Source organism: Poecile atricapillus, chromosome 5, assembly GCF_030490865.1.
Source record: "Poecile atricapillus isolate bPoeAtr1 chromosome 5, bPoeAtr1.hap1, whole genome shotgun sequence".
In the NCBI taxonomy this organism is placed as follows: Eukaryota; Metazoa; Chordata; class Aves; order Passeriformes; family Paridae; genus Poecile; species Poecile atricapillus.
In genome coordinates, this window is record NC_081253.1 from 14,044,641 (window position 1) to 14,067,485 (window position 22,845).

The 22,845-nt window shown below is 44.6% G+C and overlaps 1 protein-coding gene across 12 annotated transcripts in view; it reads right to left on the reverse strand.

The window, feature by feature from the left end:
- Window positions 1–4,182: 4,182 nt before the first annotated feature.
- The window catches only part of BIN1 (bridging integrator 1), a 92,839-nt gene continuing 74,176 nt past the window's right edge, over window positions 4,183–22,845 (reverse strand). For 5 of the 12 annotated variants that reach the window (XM_058839336.1, XM_058839332.1, XM_058839331.1 and 2 more), the window contains 4 exons: window positions 14,562–14,654; window positions 13,671–13,781; window positions 12,772–12,873; window positions 6,098–9,786 (listed from right to left, as the gene is read on the reverse strand). In XM_058839336.1, the coding sequence (XP_058695319.1) occupies window positions 9,679–9,786; window positions 12,772–12,873; window positions 13,671–13,781; window positions 14,562–14,654 (414 nt within the window). In that variant the 3' untranslated portion in view covers window positions 6,098–9,678. Of the gene's footprint in view, window positions 9,787–11,497; window positions 11,549–12,771; window positions 12,874–13,670; window positions 13,782–14,561; window positions 14,655–18,623; window positions 18,648–20,276; window positions 20,385–22,845 lie in introns of all 12 variants that reach the window. The other 7 variants (XM_058839327.1, XM_058839324.1, XM_058839326.1 and 4 more) reach the window with 4 other exon arrangements.

Genomic DNA, 22,845 nt, shown 5'->3' on the forward strand with positions numbered 1-22,845 from the left:
AAAACAGGTGCATGCTGACAAACCCCGCTATAGGCAGGCACTGTCCTGCCCCACCGGCCCCAGAGCCCAGGTGGAAGAGCAGCAGCATGTACATTTTTGCCCTGGTCAGGTAAGAAATGGGCTATTCCCAGCTGCTGATCCTTACTTACCCCGACATGCAGAGTGAAGTGTGAGCCCCTGACAACACAAACTCCCTGCCTTTCCAGTCAGCAAGTAAAGAAAATCCCTATCCATCCTTACCGTGCCACGTGAGGTGCCTGGATGCTGCAGGCAACATTGCAGACACACCAGCTGCAGCCACCACACCTATGGGGTCTCTTTGATAATCTGAGATAACTGAGAAGGTCATAGACCTACAGCTTCTTACAAGGACACAAGTTTCTCAGGAGTTTAGCAGGGACTGACTCTGGAGGCAAACTTTAGCAGATATCCAAGGAGGCTGCTTAAAACTTGGTGCCCCTCAGCCCCTCATGCATTGAAAGGATCAAATCCTCTGCTAGTGCTGAGCATGGGAAATTCAGCTCTGACTCTGAGCTTAATTAAATAGAAATATGAAGTAAGAAAGAAGGGATAATTAGATAGAAATGCAGAGTTACAGGATGTGAATGCTGATTAACCTAATAATAGACAATAATGCTGTTAAAGGGAGTTAAATGGATTGTTTAATGGATGGAATGATCTATAGTATATAATATATAAAGTACTTAACAGTAAACATTTAATTACCTCTTCGGTTGCATTTTTCTTTACTGTGTGGAGAAAAAGTGCTTCATAAAAGAGTTATTGGATGGGAGTAATTTACAGTCCTGCAAAAAACATCTGTATCGTATGGGAAAGAGCAACGATTTGTCAGAGCTACAGCAGAAAGCCTGAGACACAGTGGTGAGCAATGCTGGGAGCTACCAGAGAGGGCAGAGCAAGGCAAATCAAATACCTGTCCTCCTGCTATGGTACATCACTGCCTCTGTGGGGCAAGAGGCACAGCCTTCCACGATGTGTCTCCCACAGGAAGGACAGCTTAGGAGGAAGAAGATGGACATGACACTTCACGAGATAGCTCCAGGTGAAACTTGCTGAGGATTTAGGAGGGTGGCCACTTGTCACAGAGAAGCAGAGCCCGCTTCTGCTGTGCATTATGGGGAAAGCTCTTAGAGGGCTGGAAGCATCTCTGGTTGATGCAATCATCAAGCGCAATGCCATGGCCCAGCCACTAAAACACCGTGACTGCTCCCAGCAGAGATGCTCAGTTTGAGCTTTCCTCAGATTTCCCCAGAGGAGCCAGCCAGAAGTCTGGCATGCAGAAGGGGTTTCTCAGACCTTTGGGATGTTTCGTACTGAGGCAGGGATGCCACGGGTGCCTCCGTGTGGCCTCCTAAAGCAGCATCGCTCTCAACAGCAAATGCAGCACTTTGTGCAAAATCAATAGTCAGGTCTCTCCTGAGGCCTCTAATAGAGATGTACAGAGGCAATCCTGGACATTAGAGAGGGAAAGTCACTCCAGGAGGCTCTCACAGGTCTCTGAATTGGAGATAGGAGAAATTACAGTCTGTGGCACAGGTGTTTCTGAACATGCTTCATGTCTGCTGTAATAGCCATCATCATGACCGTCACAGAACATGCCCTAAAGGGGAACACAAACGTGTCCCTTTGGGACGCAGAATAAGGCTTGCACTCCTTGCTGGCACAGCAGCAGTCTCACTCCCATCACATTCATTTCACACCTTAAGCTGTGTCATGTTGCTCAAATGATAAAAACGTGTGCAATTTAATTTTTATACCTTGCACTCCTGTTAGAGCTTTTCTTTCTCCTATCTTATTACTAAGCAGCTGGGACAGAGGCAATCACTTGCACTTGGTGGAGCTCAGCCCTCTCCCTGGCAGGGTCACTAGTAGAGAGGATTGCTTCCTCATCACTTGGATTTCAAAAAGCAGCCTTGCCTTCATGTCCTCATTACTGCATGGCTCTGTCATCTCCAGTGCCTGATGCAGCATAGGTGGCACCTGAATTTCTATATATTAATTAATGAGGAAGTGCTGAGACAAGCAGAATATGTGTGAAGGAGTCAGCCTCAGTAAGAGGGAGCATAAGCAAGACATGAGATAACACCAGTGCTAGGTAAAGGAAAGCTGATATTAGATTGGGGCTGTGCCAGAGTTGCCTACCTGACTTTGATAATAAGTTCCCTTACAGATCTATTCCCCAGCATCCAAAAAAACCAATCTCACCCAAGACCTCTCAGCAGCACATCAGAACAGCTCACAGAGTCTGCCCATCGCTCCTGGCAGGGGGCTACGCCTCATCCAGTGAGAAGTGATGCCTGTTCCATTACCTGCACCACAGGGCCAAGGAGACCAGCCTGGCCATTAACTGCCCATGATGAGCCAATTAATCATGGGCACTTGCTGAATCCCTATTCCCACACCGTTATTAATGGCTCTGTGGATTGGGCACGCAGCAGAGGCTTCTCCATCTGCTGAAGCAGCAATTCTGCTCTGCAAAGGGCACCAGCTTCACCCAGCCAGCAAACAGGAGAAATTGCTGAGTGCTGCCCCAAACTCCCATCTTCTCCTCCTCACCGTTGCAGACTGACTCCTAGCTCCACACTGGGGCTCAAGCTTCCTGTCACAGGGTCTTCCCAAGTGGCATGGGCTCCTACTGAAGGACAGCCCTGCTACCAACATGTCCCTTCGTGTGGGCATGTCATGGAGTGACTGACACCAGTCATTGCCAGTTCACTGCAGCATGGAATGCCCTGGCTTTCACCTTGCCCATTCCCAGGCACCCCAGCCTCACCTGGTGCCACATGTGTCTCCTCCATCTTAGAGGCTTCCTTCTCCAGCTGCATTCCCAGAAGGAAGCCCAGTCTTCCCTCGGTGTGATGAGGTCTACTGAGGTTGGACCAGGGCCCCTTGAGCCTGATCCTGCTCCCGATATGCTGCCAGGGTTTATGTGGCCACAGCCTGCAATGACACCAAGTGCCGCTTCTTTGGAGCAACAAAACATCACTGGGAATGAATTATGCAGCTGAGCAGAGACTGACTGAATTATTCGTTGCTCCCACTCATCCGTCTTCTCCCCTCCCATTTCCTTTGTATTTCTAGGTGATGGGAATGCAACTGTGTGAGGCAGGACAAGCAGGAGGCATGCACAGGGTACCTCTGGGTCTTGCTCCTGCCCTGTGAGCTTCCATCTCCAGCAGAGCTGGCCCAGCTCAGCCTCACAGGAGCCACTACACCAAGGCAGAGCCTGAGTCACCAACTGAGGTGACAGTTCCAGGGGCACAGCCTGCTTCTTTCTCTCCCTCTGCAACAAGATGTGACTCAGGTCCATCCCAATGCCATAGAGGTGTGAGGCTAAAAGGCACTAAACCCTCCAGGCTGTCTGGAAGCAAAGGAATGGTACAAGGACAGCCTGGTCAGCTCCCTGAGCTGGCCCTGGGGCTTGTGGAGCTGCATCCTAAAGCAGAGAACTGTGGCAGTCCATCCATCAAGGTGCTAACTGGCAGCAATTTACATCAGACCCCAGTCTGGCCTTTGGCCAGCACTTGCTATTTACACACCGAATCCCACGTGCAGCTGTGCCAAGCCTGTCTGGAATCAGGCATCCAAGGGAGTGGCCCCAAAACCAGTCAGCTATGAATTGTGAACCCCTCTAATCCTGTCTCTCAGTCCCTGTGGCTGACGGGCACAAACACCCCTTTTCTACCTACAAAGGAAATGTCCAATTTTAAGAGCAGAACCCAAAGCCAGCCTGGAAACTGAGCTCACACAGGTGTGGCAGCAGGCCAGAGGGAGCTGAGAAAAGTTTGGCCAGGTGGCACAGAGCGCTCTTGCAGTGTCACAGTCCCACCAACAGACTTGCCTTAGAGGATGAAGGTTACATCACTTTGGGGTCAGTAGCTAATAAAAAGGAAAGATCTCAAATCCTTCCTTTTACTACATTCATTTGGCATCACAATCAACTGGAACAGAGATGGCTGCTACAGGAGCTTACTCTGCTGCTGTAAGGACCAGCACCACCCTCTCCATTCCATGTGTTTATAAGAACTCTCAGTGTTAAAGGTGCCTGGATACCAAAAATCTATGAAGCTACTCACCTCTGTGGGGAAAAAAATGTCCTGAATTATTTCAGCTTCTTCATATAAAGGTCGGAAAAGAATAGAGAGAGAAACTGACTCAGGATTTAGGATGACACAAATTATATTTCTGAACATCACCAAGAAACAAGATGGGACAAATTCATCTAGTACTTGTGGAACTGGGCATTACAGCTCTAAATACAATGGGAATTGTTCAGCTTTGTTTAAACAAAACAAAAATTAATTAAAAAAACCACTCAACCCCCAAACATGTTTCAGGTCATTGTGATTAAACTCAAGACTGAATTAACAGAAGGAAAAGAGATTGCTAATACACTGCCAAAGTCGTTCCCACTTAATTCAGCTAGAGAAGCAATAAGCCCAGGACTGCATCTGGCAAGCTTCAAGTAGGGACCTTCTACATGAAATGCAGACTAGGGTCACGATTAGCAGAATAAGCTGCAAAAGGAGGTGAAGGAATTATAGCCATAGGACACATCAAAGTACAGGCTTATACAGACCAGTGTTCACAGCTGTAGTTTCTCCATTTAGTTTAGTAAGCAAGATTTCCAGAAGAGCCTTCTAATTCTCAGCCCCCATGTGTCAAGTAGACCCGGTGTTTTTTGAGGGCTGGTGACACAATCCAGCTCTGGGCACCACCCAGGATTCCATTCCATCAGGAGTTACGCAAAAAGGTGTGAACCAGAGCATGCAAGCAGAGAGGTGTCTGCACCACTACCAGGTGTGACAGTGCCTGTGTGGCAAGGAGTAGCTTCCCTTTGGCAGCCCAAAGCTGTTGCTTGTTTTCCTGATTTCAGCACTATCAAAGCCGCATTGTGTAGGATTTGCTGATGGACATATTTGTGCACCTTCTAGCTTTGCACTTTTTGGCTGGTGGGATGTGCCTGATGCTGCCATCATCCTCAAAGAGCATGGGAGAGGCTGAGAAGTGAGAGGAGCTGGAGAATGGGGCCAGTGCTGAAAGACACACACAGGTCCTGAAATCAGAGGCGGCTGTGTTAGATGCACACAGGCCTTGTTTGTGGGAAATCCACAGGTCTTCCTAGAAAGGGCTGAGAGACACCTCTGCACCCTTCAGACAAGGACATTCACTGTTTTGGGGGCACTGACTGCACAGCATCCAAAATATCTGTGGCAGAGCATTGCATCTGGCTGGCCCAGAGCAGGAAACAGGATGCTCTGAACTCAGTGCCACAGGCAGGCAAGAAGCCCTTGTTATCAGATTGAACATACGCTTCTCGGCCATTCATATGTTGTTCTCAGCCCTATGTAGTTTCTCCCTGGAACTAAGAGGTGAGGGAGTCATTGCATCAATGCAAAATGAAAAAGATAATGGACCATCCCTCCATCCTCCCCCATCTCCTTAGCCTTGGGCCTTTTCCTTCCAAGGGGCTACTGCAAAACCTAATTGAGCTGACACCCCAGTTCCAGGTAGAAAATGGAGTCCTCACTCCTGTTCCAGGTCCCCTTTCATTTGGGGCTGTTTGCCTTGGCCACAATCTTAGGATATTGGGACAGGAAAGGGTTCTGCAACAGTGAACAAAGCTTCAAGGACTGTGGCACAATTCACACGAAGCACTACCAGCTTTGAGCAGCTGGAAATGAATCTGCACAACCCCATTTACTGCATCACCTCAACAGCCAAGCAAAACAAAGGTGATAAAAGCAGACAGCTGAGGAATGCCCATGGAAAATAGCAAAGAGTATGTGGTAGTCTCACCTGGAACACCACACTCTTCTTCGCCCTGGGACCTTTCCTTAATTCTATCAAACAGATCTATTACTGACACTGCTAAGATAGATAGAGGGGAAAAAGCAATGTGCCTTACTTCTTTTTTATCAGTTGGGTAAATATTAATTCCCATCTCATACTACGATTAGGCTCAAACTGGAGAGGTATCATAAATCTGTAACCAAAGATCTGAAAAAAAAATAAAAATCTGAAGCCAACTGAGTAAGAATGTCTTTCTAAGGCCAGCTACAAAACCAGTCGGTGGCACAGGATGAGAGATGCTTTTATTTTTCACCCAGTAGAACAATCAAGTGGGAGATTATTAAATGGGGAAAACAGCAGCTTTGATGTGCCAGATACCAAGTAATCCCTGAAATGTGTCCAGTGTATCTGTCAGGAGCAGAACTGGGCTTCTTTGGGTTCTCTTCAGTGGATAATGTATTTGGAAAAAAATACAGTCTAGAATTAACTGAAACCAGTCATCGGATTAAGAAAAAAGGCAATGGCAAAAAGACTATTAACATTAAAACATTTTCTTTCATCATTTTCAAAACAGAAGTTTTCACATTTTTGCTTCAAAGCAACTTGTTACAGCCCAGGACATAACATTTGTTAAAAAGTTAAAATGCAACCCTAGGAATTAATGTTTCATTTTGGTATGAAAGGACTCATTTGTTTGTTTCATTTTTTCCCTTTTTCATTCCACTGAGAAATGGAAAAAAACAAAATTGTCTCAGGTCACCCTTATGTTTTTTTCTCAGATTTTTCAGTTCAGCCTGCAAACTGAAAAACAAGGTGGGCACAGCCTACTTGGGAGTTTACTGTCTCTCTTTCTATTTGATTCAGATCTAAACCAAAGAAAAGGGGAAGTTCATTTCACCAGGTAATACCAACCAGAATCAAGGTATTTAGGAGACATAAAAACACTGAAAATGGGAGAAGCCATGGCTGTTTACAAGGGGCTGAATGACCCAGGAGACAGATCTCCTGGCTCTAAAGAACACTGCCATCTACAAGTTTCCTGCTATGCCATCCTACTTTCACATAAGGCAATTTATAAACTGTGGGTCTGATCCCGCATTTTCAGAACCTGACTGAGATGTGCTGACACCATTTATCTGTGAGCAATGCAAGATCCAGGTAACCCACCCAAACCTGCTCTAAAGCAAGGGGACCTGGGGGTTTGGGGTCAGGGGAAGCAAATGGAGAGAGACATAACACTCTCCCCACCAGAAACATTGGAGCATCACTCAGGTGACCTGAAAAACAACATCCCTTTTTTGCAGAGTGTTACCACTTCTGCAGGGACAATACAGTACTGGATAGTTGCTCTGCAAGCTCAATAAAATGAAAAGGCCTTACAAGGATCTTTGTTGGGACAGTCATCTGGTTCAAGCACAGCAGAGGACAACAACAGCAAAAAAATCCCACAATAAATTAGGTATCAGCACAGTTTTCTAAATGGTCTAGAACAGTTACTACAAGACAAAAATCACAGCTCTGGTAACTTAGAATCTTGTCCTTTTCTTAAAAAAACAAAGCTATTATCCACAGGTTTTGCATAAAAATAAACATTTTAAGCTGACAGCATTATGTTAATTGGATCAACCCGCTTTTTAATATATATATATTTCTATGTATATTTAAATGTATATTTTTATATGAATAATCTTTAAAGGAGTAATGGGAATCACAAATGCATAAAAATAGATATTTTGAAAAACAAAAAAGAGTAATAATAAAGACAACCCTGATGAAAAAGGAAAAAAAAGTCAAACAGGGCAGTATTCTAAAGCAACAGCTCACCATACCATAATTTGTGGAGTCCAGTCCTTCTGTATTGTGAGCAGTTACTCCTGGATACACTTGGGGTTTCTAACAGTGATGGAAAATAAATTCCTGCACATTTTTTCTTTTAAAAAGGAGAAGGGATTTGGGTACATAGGACAGATTGAATGCCTGTTACATTGCTGTAATAACTAGCATGGATCATCTCCCAAGCTGAAAGCAAGAGGAACTCCAACAATACTTGCATCTATAAGAATATATTTTCTAATCAAAATCAGATCTGTTCCTCCAAACAAAGTTGTTTCTTTAAAAAAAATCACAATTTTTGCCCTACAATGTTTTTTCTGTTACTCTACAAATAATCCAGATTTGAAAAGGTGAGATTTTCAATACTCTGTCAGCATTTTGTGCAGCTTTGACAAAAGCCAACTCCCTCCAGTTTGGAAGATTATTTCAGAATGATCCTGAGCACAGCATAACCTCACTGTTAAAAATCCCTTCAGGGGAAAAACGATCATGGGGGAGGAGGGGAAGCTGTAAAAAATTAAAATAGCCTGACTTGCTTGCCAGCTGCATCAGTATTCAAGTAAAGTTTATAAAGTACCTTCGTGGGACTTTAGAGTCTTGGAGAGTCAGACCGGCTTATATTAACAAGTGTAATATGCACTTAGAAACAGCCTTGTCATCTGCTTGTCTAAGCTAAAAAAAAAAACAAAATTCAAAAACAGAAGCAAAGGAAAGGTAAAGGAAGGGACTCAGCGTCAGTATTAGACTGCAGAGTGTCTTCTTGACACTGACACTTTGATATTCTTGCCTTCCTTTCTAATGCATTACAATAGCATGAAGTCACACAGCCATTTTAAACGAGCATTTCAAGAGTCCAGTTTTCATAGAGGTTAACTTGATCATCAGCACAGCACTGGAGAAAGCTGATCTAACGATATTTCACTTACAGAACTCTTCAAAGGAAACTAAGAAATACAATTCCACAAAAAACAATGCCAATGAAAAGCACAGAAAGTAAATTGGTTTTTATCAGTGTTTTCTCTTTGATATTCTTACAGAAAAAAAAAATTCTTCCCTTATCTCTGTCTTTAAAAGCAAATTTTCTAACCAGTAGATTTTAGAGCTATTTTCCATCTACGTGAATCTAAGCTCTTCTGAAACCACCAATAGATCTGGGTTTGTTTTTTTGGGGGGTTAGGGGAAGGGGATGTATGTGGTAGAGGATTCCCTGTCCTAAATTTCAGAGACATCCAAACGTCATCTGTTTGTTTTATCTTGTTTCTCTTCTTGAATTTGTCCATTCCCCTTAGGATTTCACAGGCCAACACTACTGTTAGAATTTAGGTGTCTGCATTTGCAAGAGCTTTGGACTGAGCACAGCTTCATACATTTCACCTTCTTCATGCCCTTTCCATGTAGTTTCTTCTATCTTTACATGTATAAAATCACAGTTTATGTAACATTATTTTAAAGGAAGAAAATAAAATACACACACACACACATACATTGTAGTGGTGAACACTATTACACTAAATTTTTTTTTCAACAGCATAACAGAAAGTTTGGCCTACTGTAGGTTGAAGATGTAGGGAAGGCTGAATTTTTATGGTTGCCATGCAAGCCACCTTCAAGACAAAACAGATTAACCCACCCAAGAGCAAATGCAGCTTCTACTCTCAAGCTGTTAGACAAATACTGCCTTTCCAAGAATCAGACTGACATCTGACCATTCAGTCAATGCAGTACTTGGAGAACCTCACAGAGTTGCTTCTGCATCAGTCCTTTGAATCCAAATGCTGTTTAAACCAAAGGGGAAGAGGGTATCTGAATTGCCTTATTATTATTAATATGTATATATTTCAATAACACTTTGATTTTCAATAAACTTCTGAAATCTTGCCCTTTGAGAAGAACACACCCTTTAAGTTGACTTTTTTTCAGGCTTCTATTCCTTCAGAATTCTCTCTTCTTTTGATTTTGTTGTTCTTTTTCAATTATCTACCAGAAAACTTGCTTTCTTCCAGCAGAAATGCAGCTGGTGGGCTTGAACTTTCACTGCACCCGTTCTGTGAAATTCTCAGGGAAAACCCCTCGGCATTGGTCAAGTTCCTTATGCTGGATCCAGTCAGACTCCTTCACACCCATCAGCCATCCTTCGTCCTGGAGGAGAAGACATAGATCAGATGCTAAGGGACAGATGTAAGCAGGGATTTTTCTTACGCAGTGCAGACCAAGGAGGTGTCAAGGCATTACCAAAGCCATGCTCTTATTTGGCTTGGAGACAATCCAGGAGGAGTATGGAGGAGAAGGAAAAAATGGTTTTGTTCCCTTTTAAACAGATAAAAAGCTACATCCCACCTGAGTTCATAACAAAGCTCCCATCTGACCCAGACTGTGCAGACCTAGTAAAAAATAAGCAAGTGTAACAGAAACATGTCATAATTTACACCCACTGAAGCAGGAGAAATTTTGCCAAAAGAGACTCCAGGGATCACCTGTTGCACCCTTCACAATGCACACACGAGGGGTCTAGCATTCTCCATAGCCATAAAAGAGACAGGCACCTCCAACGTGTAATTCACCTCACTCATCTCAGGTACAAGTCTTTGGAAAGGATGAATCAGCCCCAGGAGGTGCTCATCCCTGCTCCAGTTAGAGTGCCCAGATATCAGCATTTTGGAGGTGGTACCGGCAAATGAGTTTTATTTGCTATGCCAAAATCCCGATCTATGGGAATTGGGAGCTGAGGAACCCAACCCATCTTCCCAAAACTCAGTAGTCTGTTTGGTTTGATGCAAGGTGAGGTTAGCAAAACTCTCAAATCCTGGCTACGTGATTTAGGTCTCTCAATAAGGGCTTCCCTAGCCTCCAACCTATACATCTATAAACACAGATGAATTTTCACTCAGGCAAAAGGAACCCTGCTTGGTAGAACTTGCTCATGAGCAAAACCAGACCTCCCACCCTCTGCCTGCAGGCTGTCTGGCATTGAGATTTGTTCTCCATCCTAGGGATGAGGGAGATATTCAAGGTATTCAAGATACTCAAGCTAGGAGGGCTGCACTGAGCTTGCAGCTCAGGTGTACAACAACTCTGTTCTCTGCATGCCTTGGAGCTGCCACCATGGAAGCTCCCCTTCAGCATGCACACACCCCATCCTTTGCAGTGGGGCAGCCTATGGGTTTAGAGTGAGGCACAAGAGTTGCCCAGCTCCCAGAGCCTGCAGGCTCACTTAGACTGCTGCCTTAGATTGGAACATTCTGGAGACATCACGGGAATGACATGAGATGGGAGCCCATCTGCAGCAGCCAGCTGCAGGGGCTGCAGAAGGATTGACATGCCATAAATCAGGAAGACAAACAACGAGGCAAAAGACACGGGGCCCAAGTGTCTAGAATGCAGCTTCCAGCTCACAGCACGTCAGGCATCAAAGCTCATCCATTTGCACATAGTGCTGCGCCGTACAGCATGCATGCATCACTCCCACCACATCCTGCTAGGAAGGGTCTCCTCGGCTGTAGGGATTAGCCACAAGGACCCAGATGGCGCCTTGACTATTTTAAATCACATCACTTGAAGTGATAGCTTAGAATTGCTGCTGCCCTCAACCCTTTCTTCTATCAAGAGAGATGAACCCAGGCCTGGATGTATCCACAGACTGACACCTAAGCTGTGAGGTAGGGATGTGAATCAGTCTAGTATCCTAAGCTCCCTCCACTCACGTGCACAGTTCATGCACATGTTAACAGCCAGCACCTCCTGGCTGGGTATGGTTGAGGTTAGGGAAATGAGCTGTAGCACAGGATACACTGTAGAAGGGTTAGAGGGCTTCAGTGCAGCTAGAGTCATGTTAGCAACACTCAGAGCTCACCCTCTGCAGCTTGGAGAGTCTCGAGTTCATGGCTGTTGCACCCACATCCAGCTAAAGTGCAAACACAGGGCATTGAAAAACTCTGATCCAAAAACGCCATCTGCTCCACAAACACCATCTCCTACCACAGAAACTGAGGGCTGTTTCCCATCCAGAAAGCTTTCTGAGAAAAAAATGCTCACAAATGCTTGTGCAGGGCAGTCCCACACAGTGTGGAATCTCCAGAAGGAATCAGTGCCTGTTCCCCAAAAACCTTTCCTCCCCTAGCTGTGTGGGAACTGTTGGCATTTCATAGCTCCATTTCACAAGTATCAGCATGGTCTGCCTCCATAATTCACAAAGCCAACAGCTGGGCCACAAAGAGGATCCACATTTTCTGAGTTAGTGAACTACATCACCTTCCCTTTACCCCTTGTGGAATCCAGATCTTATCTGAACTTGGCCAAACCCAAAGAGGTGATGACTGCTCAATCTATTTGGAGATTTCTCTTCCTTTTCCAAATAGAAACATAGAGATGTGAGCATTAATTTTATAAACTCACCACCTCTCTCAATCAAAGTAGTAAAACTGCTGCAGACTTTCAGGTGGGTGCCCTCAAATACAGAAAGCGAGGAGGACTTACTCAAGGCTTCTAGAAACAGCTCAAATTAAAGAAAAACATGAACAAGTAAACTCAGGTTGAAGATGGGCGGCAAGACTTGTTCTTTGGATCTGAGACCTGCTCTAGCCTTTGATTCTGCTGCCATCTCCTGACCAAACACAGTCATTTGGGAACAGCCACTGCTGTGCTGAAGTGCAAGACATCATCCACCACCAGCTTCTTTTCTCAGAGTTACCACATTTGTCAAAAAGAGAAGAAAACATCATAAGTATGAGTCACTTCTTTCAATGCCACAGACTGTGCTGTAGTGGTCACAGGGAATGTGCATCAAGTTTAGGGGAAGTGAGGAGGCAAAGTATGGGCTCTGTTTGGCTCCCTAATCAAGAGAGCCACTGTATTGACTCAAATGTTCTGATAGGGACAAGAACTCGTGGCTACTCCACATGTTTTATGCAGGATAATGTCTCCACTTTCCAGTAACAAAGCAGAGCCCTCCCCTCTGTTGCAGGAAGCCAATCTCAAGCTCAAGGACAACTGTCTCTCTTGCCAGCTCCCAGCCACAAACTAATGGCTCAGCATCCAGCCAACCAACTGTTAGTGAACAAAGAAGCAGCTCAGGTAACCCCCTTGGCTCCACCTGGCTCAGGCTCACAGCCTGCCTCCCCCACTCACCTGCTCCTCAGGGTTCTCAAATGGAATCACAAGCACCACGTCCCCGGCCTTCAGCTGCAGCTCATCAGTGTCGGTGGCCGTGTAATCGTGCATGGCCTGGACCTGCAGGGACAGGAGAGGAACACTGAACACTATAGCCTCTAATGCCACCTGAAACCAGACTAAGTGTTATGAACCTCCTGTCATTCCTCAGGGCTTTGCCATTCTTCCACTTTCAGCAGAACTCACAGAAAAAAGTGGGAATGACTAAAGTAGAGAAGTGTTCCTACAGTAAGATGCTGTAAATTCTCACTTTCAGGGCATGATACATCTGTGCTTTCTTGCTACCATACTCCCTTATGCACACTAAATTTGTGGCTTATCCTCACCCAAAATCACTCCTTCCTCCACACCTTTGCTGCAAGTGATCTTTGGCATATGCAGAATACCCACTCAACTTCCCAGCCTAGTCCTATACTTTTCTCTGTTAATCCTGGCTTTCTAACTTGCCCAAAAACAGAGTCCTCTGTTCCTGCTGATGTTCCCAGCTCTTCTCAATTTGCCACTTGTACCAAAGTTTAACTTTTCCTGTCAGGAGTACAACATTTTATCCACTACCTAGAGTCTGTGACCAACATCACCAAGACAGAAACCTCTGCAGCAGAGAGAACAGGTTTTGCTGCACAGTACAAGACCTTTAGATGCTGATGCTCTTACATAATCCTTTGAAACATCTGGAATTGCATGAAGATGCATTGAAGGAAAGCTGCAAACTAAGGAAAGTTTATCTCTCCTTCAATTTATGTTCTGCCTTTCAATGTGGCTTAGCCCATAGCCATGCTGAGTGAAGGCAGTTACTGTCTAACAGGGGAGGAAAAAACCCTCACCAGGAACTTGATGCTGCACAACCGCACACTCACCTTGAACAGAAATCCTGGGGGCATGTCAGCTCTCTCAGATGATGCACCTCCTTCCACAGTGCCATTGACAGTTGCAGGGAAAGTTTCCACAACAACAGCAGGCAGAGAGCTCTGGTAGGCAGTAGCAGCCAAGGAAGGGAAAAAAAGCCATTGAGAAAAGAGATTCCAAAACTGAAGCTCCAAGTCCACCCTGGATGATCTAGACCCCAACTATCCCATGGCTTCAGTGGGTTTTCCCAGCACACCAGTCAGCAATACAAACACCCCAAGGGACAGCAGAGGCAGCAGTGAGAAGGCAGGACTGGTGACTGCTGTCTTTCTCTGCCTAAGGCTGCAGAAAGGCAGGGATGAGTTGTAGGTTTCCTGAGACCATAATACCCAGCATTTTCCAGTTGCTGTGGTCACAATGCAATCTCATAGAGCCCCCCTGGAACAGACAATTCAAATGTGACAGCCTGTAGGCACCAATCTGCCGAGATGGGACCTACCCCTGTCCCCTAAAAGTGCAGCAGTGTCAGCAAAAAGATGAAACCTCAATATTCAGGAGACACAGCCAGAGCCCAGAGGACAGGGCAGGTAAAGTAAATGGCAAACAAGGGGGAATCCAGCTGACAGAACAGCTTAGGACAGCATGGGCTGTGGGCTGACTTGATAACGTGGGTGAAGGGACAATTCTTTCACTGAATTTTCCTGCAGAACTTCTCCCTAAGCACTACACAGATAAAATGCAACAACAAAGTCTGATCCCTGAATAAGAGCATTGTAACTCCTTCAGTGGCAGGGATGTGTTTCTCCAAACAGCTATACAGCTCTTTTTCCAGCCCAGCCTCCCACCTGTGCTGTGTAAGAAAGGGATGGAGAAAAGGGATTGCTGTCCCTTGAGGTGTTTACCGATCCTGAGTCAGCTTCAGTTTTAGATGCTTCAGCTCCAGCTGCTGCTTCTGATCCAGCTGCTTCAGCTCCTGCACGGGCTGCTTCTGCAGGCTGCAATACAAAAGTCATCCCGATGGGAAGTTACTCTCATTCCAGCTGCACATGTGCACAGCGAAGTGCAGCCCAGCCTGCCCAAGTGCTCTGTGCCACTGCCTGAGCCATCTGCTGACTAACAGGTGACACACTGAAGGGTCTGGCTACATTTCCATCTCCCCCTTTCTCTGCAACTCATGGAAATCACAACAAAGCCAGAATCCCTCAACTCCAGACACATAGTAGGGAGTAATTCAGAGGCAATCAACAAAACTCCAAAAATTCTTCATGCCTCTTTCTCCTCACGATCTAAACTGCAGACCTACTTTACACACACACAGTATTTATTGTTAGATCTCGACTGCCTACTTGTAAGAGAATACAAGTTCTCTTGTACACCAAAGAACAAGGATCTCTCTTTCCATGGTCTACTTCCCAGGATCAACAATCACAGAATATTTAAGTACTCGCCTACTCCCAGAAACAGAAGAGCATGGTAATAATGTGTCCAGATATGGAATTTAGTCCAGACCCAGCATCAACATGACATAAGCACTGAATCAAACAGGACTGCGCTAACTTCCACACCCTTCGATTTCAGACAGGCCCAAAGAGTTGTGAATTTGGAAGAGTTGTGAATATTCTATTACTAAGAATTTTCTATGAATATTCCAGATGGGGTGTGTAACACATTTGTATTGATGGAAACTTTCTACTGCACAAAAGCTGTCACCACCAAGGAGATTCAATATCACCCACAAATCACTGCCTGGCCAAGACTGTTCTAAATAGCCTGGGGACAGGGTTTCTGTGCACAACAGAAGACCAACCAAACACCTATGACAGGCTTCCAGCAGTTCAAGTTTTTATTCTCCTTTGTCTGGAGTCAGGTTAACTCTTTTTAACACAAAATTACAGATATTCATTTGCCCTTCCCAGAAATTGCAACAATGCAGGAAGTATGTTGGATCTGGCAGCACCAAGGCTGCAAATGAGCCCTGTGGGAGACTGACCAGGCAGCATCTGGAAAGACTCCCAAGATTTGCCATTTTTAATCCAGATACACCCAGCTTTAGTATGCCTACATGCCTCATACATTTGATAAACATGTGTTGTCCTCCTTTAGCTGGGATAGTTGATTTTCTTCCTAATAGCTGGTACAGGGCTGTGTTTTGGATTTAGGATGAAAATAATGTTGCCAGCACTAATGATGTAGCTGTTGTTGAGCAGTGCTTACACCAAGTCAAGGACTTTTCAGCTTCTCATGCTACCCTGCCAGCAAGGAGGCTGGGGGGAACAAGGAGCTGGGAGGGGACACAGCCAGGGCAGCTGACCCCAACTGACCACAGGGATATCCAAAATATCACCATGCTCATGTATAAACTAGGGGGAAAGCTGATCTGGCAGCACTGCTTAGGAATGAGCTGGGCATCAGTCAGCTGGTGTTGAGCAATTGTTTTTCATTTGCCTCACTTGGGTTTTTTTGGGTTTCATTTATCTCTGTTATTTTCCTTCTCATTACAATTAAGATTATTTTGTTTTAATTAAGTTGGTCTCATCTCGACCCACAATTTTTCTTACTTTTACTCTTCCAACTTTCTCCTCCATCCCACCAATGTGAGGGAAACAAGCGAGGGGTTGTGTGGTGCTTAGTTTCCAGTTAGCATTAAATCAAGACACATGTACCCCTGAATACAATCATATTCAAAACAAGGCACTGTCCAGATTCCTTAATTCTGCAGTTCTCATACAAAACCCCAGAGTAAAGCAATCACCATGGTAAACCTTAAATGTCCAGCCATCTGGCTACTAGCACAATGCTCCAAAAGCAGCATTCTAATAACAGCAGCAATAAATAAAGAAAGAAATCCGTGACTTAATAAAATTCCATTACTTTACCTTCAGCTGCTCCAGTGGTGTCATCTAACACATGCTTTCCTTCCCTATCACACCCTTCCAAATGTCCACAGGCCTATACTGCCAGAAGATATTATAAAGAGCAGAGCTGTTCCCATCCTACACAGGATTCCCTCAGCAGCTTTGGCAGAGCTAAGGTAAATATATGCATGTGAAATGCTACAAAGGATTCTCCTGTTTAATTGGATTCTCTCCCAGGTTTTCATTTGGATTCAGTGAAACTGAAACTGGGACAGATGCCAGGCCAGCTCTATCTGACCAAGCATGAGTTTTATACAGACAAGTGAAAAGGAGCTCAGTGTGAGGGTCTGGGGTTGTTTTTTTTTAAAGCAGCTAATTTGCAAAAATAGTATGGAAAAATCAGAGAAATTTGATCTAAATTAATCCTCTGGATTTCAACAAAGGGCATTTTCATGTCAGCTACTATTGTTCCTAGTTTATATACCTGTAGGGCATCCTGAGGCCTATAAAAGCATTTATAGTCATGGAAAGATAGTACAGGGAGAGGAATTGCTCACTGCCGTTACCAGGTTTAAAAGCTTTGCTTATTCCAACAGCAGCATCATGAACACCAAATGCACATTTCCCACTCTGCAGAGCTAAGCCAGCTCTGCTGCACTCAAGTTTCTATGCAGTTGTTAACCTCATGGCCTATAGGACTAAGGAACCACCAAAAAAGTCTCTTCTCATCAACAGCTAAGAACATTTATAACAAAAACACTTCAGAAGACTTGAAGAGGAAGATTCCTCAGCTTTAGGAAGCTCTGCTCTTTGTGTATGGTATGCCAAGGTGGGAATTGGTACCGTGCAAATACCTTGACTAGTAGCATTTCCCGGTTGAGCAAATTCTCCTTTGGGTAAAATCAGCTTGCAGGATGACAGACGTAGTAAAAAAATCTTTTTACAGCTGAGACTGTAAGCACAGCTCAATCAGATACAATCATACCTCACCCCTACCCATTCACCTGAAAGGAATGAGATTTTTCCTAGCTAAACCAGTCTCTTTTTCCCCACAAAGACAGATTGACAATGCACATACAAGGGAATGACAGATGTTAAACACTGATGGCTGATAAAACACACAGGGGAAACCTTCTTTCCTGACATCCCCATGGCCCACGTGAAGGAGAGTAATGGCCACAGTGAGTCCCTAGGCCAGGACTAAGTCACGTCCTCCCAAGTACTAACTCTAGCAGGTGATCTGGCCCTTGGGAAGGTTGTCAGGACTAAATTCCCCAGCATGAGCCAAGGCCATGAGTTTGCTCAGTGGATACAGCCAGCTCCAACAGCAGGCCTAAGTACCCAGATCAAGCATTCTTCTGTCCACACTGCTGGCACTGTCAGTCCAGAGGGACTCAAAAGTAGTTGTGCTTGAAATATCTCTCAAAGGGTTAATCTCAGCAACCTGAGACCTGCCCAGGCCAGATATGTAGAGAGGGCATAAATGAGGGTCAGGTTTTTGCTCAGATGCAGGGCATGTGCAGAGTCTCCCTGTCAGCAAGCTCCAAAGCTGAGGTTGAGGCAGATGCCAGGCAAGCCTTGGGCCTGCAGTTAACTTCCAGTGTAGACACAGGGTGAGCTAATTCACATCAGCCTTTCTGACAACGATGGTCAATGAACAACAAACACCACAGACAATTCCAGATGTGTATATATCTAATGGTACAGGCAGTAATGGTGAGGGGCAGCTGGGATATTTATGCACTGCACACAAGACCAACAGGACATAGAGAGTTTAGGAAATACTGTGTTCTGGAGAGCGAGGATGATGCCACAGTGGTTTTAAGTATGAGGTGAAGGTCACAGCATTATGCCAAGGGCGAGATGAGTGGGTTAGCAGGGAAAGGCAATGTGCACTGGTAGAACTGTAAGTCTTAGACTTGCAAATGTTGTTGGCCCTGGGGCTTCATACAAGGTGCATAAGAGGGTCCAGCAGCACACAGAGCAACTTTGGTCTAGGGTGTGCAGGAAGGAGAAGCAGTGAAGAAAAGGAGACAGGTATGTGAACAGAGATGGCACTAGCACGTGAACAGTACATGATGAGAGACAAAAGCCGTATGAATTTCTTACCTCCCATAAATCCCAAGGTAAAGACTAAGCATGTCAAAGAGCAACAAAAATAAAACATATTTATACATGATTATTTCAGCGAGTACAAACATTACAGACACTGATCAGACTGAAGCAGACATACACATTCAACAGCACTTATCTCTGCATGTTCTGAAAATATCTATTAGTACATGAATTTATCCATCCCTGGAATAGAAGACCTTTAAGGTCCCTTCCAACCCCTTAACATTCTATGATTTTATGGTGTCTTTGGATCAGTAGTAAAATACCATAACCACTTTGCCATACTGCCCACCCTATAGGAAATAAATCTGACTGTTTTGATAAGTAGGTGGTTTTCACTATGTTTTGTAGTTTGGTTACAAGTAGAAATCATTGATTTTTGACTCTCTTTTAATGACTTCTGAAGCTAATAATAATTAGTTTAGAACAATAAATATGCTGTTGCTGAGCACTTTTGAAAAACCCACTTAGTGTAATACTTGTTGCTTGCTGGAAGGGTAATAATTCCATTTTAAGTCAAATTTATACTTGTATCCTATGTCAGTATAACCAATTATCTGAGTTCTAACCAGTGATTCAGAAAAAAAAATTAAAAGTAATTATATTTTTTAAAAAAAAAAAGCTTATCCTGATATGCAGCTTGTCCTGGAAGGCACATAGTAGACACCATGTCTCCACATAAAGTTCAAAAAAAGGATAGTTTTGCCATATTGGTGAGTATCAAATTATGATAAAAACTGGTATCTTGCAGAGAGAGTATTTTAATTTAGGAGAATCATATGCCTAATGTTTGATCTCTCTGACAAAAGCAGTCTTATTCCTACAAAAATCTGTGCCATACAGACCTACTTAACAGGATGATACTGGAGATGCACTATGAACAACACAATTATGTTTATTACTAATTTTAGTGGCATCCACAGGCAAAAAATAACCAGTTCATACATATAAAATGGAAAGTCTCAGTGAGGACAACAACCATATTCAGGATGCACTTCAAAGCCTCCAGTCTTTCAGACATAAAACGAGGCACAGTCCACCTGCCTCTGACAGAGGACAGGACCAGGTACAGGCCAGAACAGAATTAGGCATCTTCCTTTTTGATACCACACTGTGACAGGCAGGAAGCTGCTTCACAGCTATGGATGCAGTCTGTGTCATACACAGGAAAAAAAGGGCTTCATATCACTTGAATATCCATTTACAGCTTTATTTTTTTTTTATCCATTCATCTTAAGTAACTGCAGATTATCAAAATGTCTGTTAATTAAAAATCCATTTGAGAGCAATTTATAGCAGGAGCACAGAGCTCAGGCTGAATTCCTATCCACAGAGTAACAACTTAAATACATACAGCATACAGGGGATGCTGCTCTAGGGAGGGACATACTTTTAGTGGATCATCAGAGCAAAGCTCAAGCACCCCACAAACACCTAGTGCCTGACTGTGGCCAAGCCAGCAGCCACCTGATTCTTCCTGGACTTGCACGTCCAGCAGAGAAGACCGAGGTCCCCATCCTGGGCACCCACACCCAAGGCCCAGTCACCCACAGCTCAGGTCCATGTTATCATTCAGGTGGGTGCAAGTCACACCACACGTGGCAACAAGTCACTCATGAAGGGAAAGGAACGGCGATATGAACCAACCTGGGAGGCGGGTGTGGGGGTCTTCCCCACTGTGGCATCTGGTTTAATGGGATCAAAATCCAGATCCAACAGGCTGGCTCCCTCCTGGAAGGGCCCAGGAGCATCAAACTTGGCAGCAGCGAGGGAGAAAAGTAGTATGAGCATTAGATAGACGCGCGTGCACGTTGGAGGGAGCATGTGTGACATCCCGGAGCTGAGGCTGCAAGCGCAGAAGAAATGGTGGCAGCGCAAACACTGGATGTGGCTCCTGACTGCCTGGTGCCCACAATCACAGGCAGCTCACAGGGGGTCCCTGTAAACCAAATCCGAGCCTTTTCCACAGCACTCATTCATCTTCCCACCTGGCCAAATGAGTTGATATGGTGTGAGCACCTGATCTGCTATGGTCAAAAGGATCACTGCCACTGATGAGTCAGAAGAGCTGCTCCTCTATGTGTTTCTGTTCCCCACAGCTCACCCAGCTGCCTTCATACTGACAGACCAAGACTGACTTCCTCAGACACATATAAAAGAGCTGCCATCCATACAACCTAACTCAGGAACATAAATCCTGTCAGAAAACCATTCAAACTGCTGGAAGGGAAGTCTGAGAGACCTCAGAGCTAACTCCCAAAGCTTCCCCCTGCCTTCTGAGTCAGAAATACAATACAACAGCTCACCCTAGCTACAGGATTTGAATCCCTCCCCAGTTCAAAAATGCTGGTTTCAATTATTTTAATTTCTGGGCATCTCATAAACTTACATATACAAGTCTTCTAAAAAAGCATAAATTTGAGAAGCTTTGCTTCTTTCTTCAAAGTCAGCAGAATAACTCCCTTTGAGTGGTTAATGTTCTACCTAAACACAGTGATCCCACATTTTCTGATTACCATTAATAAGAAGCCACTACAAAGGACACAAGTTATTAGAGCTTAAAACTTGACTATGATGGTTTAGATTTAATCTAACCACAAGAAGATACTGCTTTCTACTCAGCTTCAGAGGAAGCTGCTGTCTCTGGGAGGTCAGGAAGATTTGCCCCTGTTTTCCTATGATCTCCCAGCTCACTGGCCCTACTGCTTCAGCCACCTTTTCAATAACAAAATTTGGCAGGTTGGTCTCCACAGCTGTATCAAAATCCCACAATGGAAAAGCTTCTGGAAAGTAGCAAGAGATACCATTTAAGGTAAGTCCTCTGAATACCACCATCATTTTCACCTCTTCTGATTTTCTCTTACCCTAATTCTCTTACAGATTTTTCTCTGCCTTATGAACATGTCTTTTTGAGATCCACAAGGATGAGGACAAGAAACTAATTCATCTCACAGTAATGAGCCCTGACCAGTGTGCAAAAATCAACTGGCTTTCTAGTAATTCTAGTGTGCTCTTCCAGCACATCCAGGCCACCCATCAGAGAGGTTACAACCCCAATATTTAGCTTTATTCGGTAGTGAGGCATCAAAGGCTGCAGCCATGGAATAACCTTACCTGTCCTTCAAGACTTGAATGCAAGGGCTAACACCTCTTGCCTTTACCCAAATCTCCCACAAGCCAGCTCACTGGAACTAAGACACCTGACAGGAACGGCCCTGGGCAACTGAGTGCCAGGGGCTGTTGGGACCTTCAAAGAAGATTGTTCTGGAAACCCGAGTCCTCCCTCAGAACTCCCATCTGGTCAAAAGTCACAGCAGATCCCATCCTGGCTCAGAGCACTGATCAGGTGCAGAAGAATATGTCTAAGGGCTGGCATTCACATGGAAATACATGATACAGACCATGGGGCAGACAGAACTGTCCATTACAATATAAGCAGAAGGAAGCACAGAAAATGATAAAGAGTTGCTCAGCTGCCTGCAGTCCCCGCCTTCCAACGCTGATGCCAAATCATCTTTCCACTCTGCATGTTTTATCTATTGCAATGCCAAATCTAATATGGACTTCCTTCCCTCCCCACTCCGTCTCTGCCCCTCAGCAGCTGAGTGGAAGGTGGCAAACCAGAGGCAATGGAGCAGTGTGATGCAAGGAGAAATCAGGGAATGAGACACAGATGATAGAGATATGATTTGTGCTTTAACAAGCATTTGGGGAAAATATATATACACATGTATATATACACATGTATATATATATTTAAATGAAGTAGATGTAGGTATCTTATGATACAGCCAGAAATCTGGTCAGGCTCCTATATTTATATAAGGACTGCCATTCTCCTAGATCCAACAGAGAACTTCCCACCTGGATAGCCTCTCTGGCAAAAATCAAAGGGAAAATGAAGAAAAAAATCTGTAATATGAAAATGCTTTTCCTTTTCCAGGGCTTCAGAAGGTGCCACTTGACAATACTGGCAGACTGTGTCAGCCATCTTAACCACAGGCACAGTCCTGCCCATCTGACTACATCAGCTACTTTTTGCAAAGAGAACTTTGGTGATTCCTTTTGGCCTTTCCTGTGCAGACGTGGGCTTTAAACCACAAAGCCTATGGATGAAGGCACAGAGAGAACAAAACTCTCTTCTCCCAGAACTGGCAGAGATGCCAAGGTCAGCAGTTAGGGATGTACGTGAGCAGGAAAAAACATGTTTCATCCA